Source organism: Pteropus alecto, unplaced genomic scaffold (assembly GCF_000325575.1).
Source record: "Pteropus alecto unplaced genomic scaffold, ASM32557v1 scaffold14, whole genome shotgun sequence".
Taxonomy (NCBI): Eukaryota; Metazoa; Chordata; class Mammalia; order Chiroptera; family Pteropodidae; genus Pteropus; species Pteropus alecto.
The window spans coordinates 6,904,730-6,909,705 of record NW_006436810.1 but is presented as its reverse complement, the minus strand read 5'-3'; the positions used below and the strand labels follow the sequence as shown (position 1 = coordinate 6,909,705).

Below are 4,976 nucleotides of genomic sequence, written 5' to 3'. Positions count from 1 at the left end.
TTCTGATCTGATCTTCCGTTCCCCAAATTCAAAATCCCACAAAGAACTTAACTTAGTTGCTGACCGTGGGGACACTACTAGATTCTGAACCACAGCCCAAACCTCCTTATAAACAAGATATTGGTGGCAAATAAAGGAAAGATCAGTCTACCACTGGGTCTTCTTAAACAGAAGTTTTGGCCAGAGTATATTAGCTCAAACTAGTCCCCACTTCCAATTTCATTAGTTTTCTGGTTCGGATAATAAATCACATGGTCTCTCTAGCTCAAATTTGTTTCATTCGGCATGTCCAGTTACTTTCAAATGATGAGTATCACGTATTTATAAAACACATTTATCTATTGGCCAAAAACTGGCCTCATGGAGACTAGCAATGATAGAGGCAAAAGGCTAACTTGATGCCTACTGTGAAATGTATTTCAGCAACATCAACCTACACTTCACTTAATGAAAAAAAAAAAGCTGCAAACAAAGGCAAAAGTGTCCTATTTAAATGGAAATGGGTTTTCTATTTGTAACTTAAATTCACTGCAGTGAAGAAAATTACTGAATACACTTCTGGACCAACATCCTAAGCAAACAGGCACACCATGAAAGTGGGTACCAATTAGGTGCGTTTAAGCATAAAAGACAGTAATTATAAATAACAAGAGTTTTTTACGTGCCAGAATTATCGCTAACAACTGAGGAACACTGGTGATGCAGCCTGACTTGAACTTAATCCAGTGGGATGATTCCATAATGAACCAGATCTCAGGCTTCCCGCACACAGCCCAAAGACCCGACAACTGAGGATTCCTTCACCCGCCCTAACTCTACGGTGCCTAACCCGACTAGTACACAGAGTTTCTATCTAAGAGAGTCAGCTTCCCCGCAAGTTTTTTAAAGTTACGATTCGTGTTTCAACATTGTTCTAGTCTAGGAAAACGATCCTCTCTTCTCATGTTCGTGCGTGCACACGCACGCGCATTCACACACGCACGCATGCACGCACGCACACGCCCATCATTTCACTGAGCTCCCACCGCTAAAACCAAGGGCATCGTATAGAGCACTCATGTCTACAGCTTCATCACCGAAACACCAAAATGTAAATGATACTGTACTTGTCCACTCGTATCTGCGGCCTGCTGGAAATGTGTAGCCAGCGATGTCTCATCCTGGAAAACTTCATTACACTCCAAACATTTCAGACTATGCCTGCAGAGCTTGGATGGGTCTTCATCCAGAGGCATAGCTGGAATGATGGGTGTGCTCGAAGGAGCTGATATGACGGTCCCAGTTATACCAGACTGAATTTTCGTTACAGTGTGTGTGCCAGCCCCCGCGGAGCTCGGAAGAGTGGAAGATGGAGCAGAAGTATTGCTTGACGGAGAAACAATCATTTGATCTGCTGGGACTGGCTTTAAAATCAAGTGGGAGCACTGCATTACGACTCCCTTTTCCTTATGCCCGCGGGCATGGGAAAGGAGACTGCACTTGTTGTAAAAAACGAGGTTCTTTGTACAGTGGTTACACGTTACTTCGATGCGCACACTGCGTCTGTCGTAGTGCTGGGTCAGACTCTTCTCAAGCGCGAAGGAGTCGCCACACTCCAAGCACTTGTACCCGCGGGTCGGTAACGTGATGCCTGCGTTAGCAGGGGGGCTGAGGTTGGGGATGTAAACTGGAACGGGGTTGACGCTGCTCAGCACCTTGTTGAAAGCTTCCACCACAGAACTCTGCAGGGAGGACACCACCTGGACTCGAGACACCTTTTTGGGCGGTTGCGAGGCTGCTGCATTGATTATTGCCTGCTTTATTTGCTGCTGAGGTTTGGTTAGCACTTGGCGGAGCTCGGAGGTGGCCTGGGCGCCCTGAGGCAGGAGGTTAAGGTTGGCGAGGTGCACAGTCTTTGGCACGAGTTTGGCGTTGGCCAGGCTGGATGCCGGCACCACAACGGTTTGCTGCTGGATGGCGCTGGCGGCTTTAATGATGGCGCTGCTGGCGCTCTGAACGGACGCAGCAGATATGACCGTGGCTTTGACCGTTGTGTTGTTAGCGAGCTTCAAATTAATGACTTGAGATCCCGCCGTCTTCACGGCAGACACTGGGAGGAAGGCAGTTGCCACAGGCTTAATCGTGACCTGTTTGGGGGTCAGCTCTGCGGGGGTCACTGCGTTGGTAACGACCGCCGACTGCAGAGGCGCTCTGGGGGGAGAGGAAAGGACGGCCGCTGGCGCCGGAGAGGACAGGAGCGACGTCACGGACGCCATCACGGGCCCCGTCTGCTCAGAAGGCTTCTTTCCAGAGTCAAGATCGACTTCCGGCAACACCCTCGTCACTGTCCTCTTGATTTCCCCAGACGACGTCTTAATGGTTTTTATGCGAACTTTGGGAATTGCTGGTGTCGATCCTGCAGGGGAGGACGGAGATCCTTTGCTGCTGTTCTCACTGGAAATGCTCCTGGGGCTGTCTGGCTGCTTCAGGGACGCTTTTTTCGTCCCATCGATAAGACTCTGGGATTCAGGGGACTTTTCAATGGCTCTGGGACTATCATTTACTTCTTTTGGTAATGGAGAGGATTCCCGTGAATGGGTCACGGGTTCTTTGCAGGAGTCTGAAGCAGCCTTTTTAGCACTAAGAGCTGCGATGGCAGCTATGCACGAAGAAAGCTTGGAGGATGGCTTCGACCTTGCCGGGCCCATGCCGCCGAGGGTGGTGTCGTTCTTCTCGGAGCTCAGCTTCCCATCGTGGACCCTGTTTTCAAGCACCTTTTCGGAGTTTTCCTTCAATTTATCCTCCACTTTTCTGACTTTAAAAGGTTCATAAACGCTCAGATTTATGGAATTTGTTTCTGTCTCTCTCTTAACGACTTTGTTCTTCTCTGTATTGCCTGGAGCAGAGATTCCAGTTTTGCTCAAGGGCTCCCCTCCCAGGGCCTTTAGTTTATCGTAGTCCTGTTGGGGAACCGACCCCGTCAACACATTCGACCTAAAGCTTGAACGCACGTCCTCTTTATCGGGGGGGTCATCCACCTCTATCTTCTCGTCGTCGTCAAACTCTTCGGCACTGGAGATAGGGCTAAACTGGCTGAACGTTGAGTCTTTCAAAGTCACCTCTGAGGTAGGCACATCTCCCTTCATGGACTTCGATCCGTCTTTACTGTAACTGTCCAGCGCCGACGCCGCGAGAAACCCATTATGTAAGCCGTTGCCTGTGGGATTGTGGCCGTCCTTCTCTGCGCCCTCAGAGGAGTCGATGCTGCGCACGTTCTTTACGATAACACTGACGCCGACGTCAGCAGAGGATGGCGTGTGGGAGTCGTCATCCACGTGAGCGCTCTGCTTGATGTGGCTCTCCTGGTCGTCGTGTCCAGATTCGATAGCTGCTTTCGGATCGACCATATCTGGGATGTCGAAGGCTGCCAGGAGGTCGTCAAAGTCTGGGGTCTTCATATCCCCCATGGTCATGAATTTGATCAGATGTTCTGTCAAACACACAGAAAATAATTCCATCAGCAAATGGCATTTTGTAACAATGAGATAAATATCCCCACGAGGTCCGTGCTAACCCGGTGATGGTTGCCAAGAGCAAGTCGACAACCGCACAATTACTGTAACTACGGAATTCTGAGTCAAAGTGAACACACATCCAGCGAGCATGTGTTCGGCCTTGAAAATGACAGCTTCAAAGTAATTCCTCCAAAATGCTTTATCAGAGTGGCAGCTCTTTAACAAGAATGAAGTTGATCGAAACTGTTAGAGCCCAAAACGCAGGTTTTGGTGTAACAACTAGAAAATCTGTCATTTATCACTGGACTCATCATACAAAAAGCTACTTCCAAACATATTTTGATCTGGACAGCATTTAATTCCACTAGCAAAATTATCACTATTATAGCTACCACCATTTTCGGGGCATCAAATTAGAAGAAATATATTGCAATCAAAAAACCAGTTACAGATATCTATTCACTCATAGAAAAAATAAGCACCCCAAACCCACCAGGGGACATCTACTGCTAATAAAGTTCCACCTGAGATTTTTTTAAAAATCCCTACGATGCTGATGCCCTCGGTTTTCAGTTAATCCTAATTTTCTCCGTTATGTTAGGGAGAAGAAATATACTCTCCCGACAGGAAAGTATAGATTCCCTTCCTTCTCCCTCCCCAGTTCAGCGGTTTTAATGGTTGAGGTAGCACACAGCTGTCTCCTAATTACCGCTCATCCAACACAGTGGTGGCCAGTGGCTGTGGCAGCTGAGGAAAGCCCTACCATGAAATCGCTCTCGGTGTGTAACCAGCATGGACCCAAGGACTAACAGCATCGGGGAAGGAAGGCCCCCTCTGTTGCCACCAAGCTAGATAGGAGTGGAGAACAGTCTACGAAGTTGTGTTCCCATCCGTATCCACAAAACCCTGGGTAGTAGGAGCGTGGAGAGTTTTAGGGAAATGGATGGTCACAGCCAGTACAAAGGATGAAGGATGTAGAAATACATGACATGCTAAGCGCCCTTCGCCCGACCTGCAGAGGACGAGTGATTGCGGGGTACAGATAAAACTTCCACTGGAGGAGAGCTCTTTCTCGGACCTGAACCCCCAGGTCACTCCATCTTATGATTCTATTATTTTCTGGTACGCACCACAGTGTGCTACTTGTCTCTTCTTACCTACTGACTAAAGATGAGCAATGAATCTCTCACTCACCTTTACACCACAAATGCCAGATAACTAACTCACTACAAGTCAGGGGCCAGAACTCTGGGTTTAGAACAGAAGAACAGGCTGAAACCCAGCTCTGTCACTCACTAGCTCTGAGACCCTCAGGAAGTGAGGGGACTTCTGTGGGCCTGTCCCTTCTTTTTGCTGAAGGAAGACAAGCAGCCAAGAAGAGAAGGAAAGAGAAGAGGAAGAATGAAAGATAGGGGAAGAAGGAACCAACAATCAATGTCGGAAGGGAGGAGGGTTACAGCTGACTTTAGACAACTTTCACTG

At 48.3% G+C, this 4,976-nt stretch overlaps 1 protein-coding gene across 12 annotated transcripts in view; it reads right to left on the bottom strand.

The window, feature by feature from the left end:
- Nucleotides 1-4,976, bottom strand: part of ZNF532 (zinc finger protein 532) — a 91,044-nt gene that overhangs the window by 47,204 nt on the left and 38,864 nt on the right. For all 12 annotated transcript variants that reach the window (XM_025048085.1, XM_015590815.2, XM_025048083.1 and 9 more), the window contains one exon: nucleotides 1,107-3,469. In XM_025048085.1, the coding sequence (XP_024903853.1) occupies nucleotides 1,107-3,452 (2,346 nt within the window). In that variant the 5' untranslated portion in view covers nucleotides 3,453-3,469. The remainder of the gene's footprint in view (nucleotides 1-1,106; nucleotides 3,470-4,976) is intronic.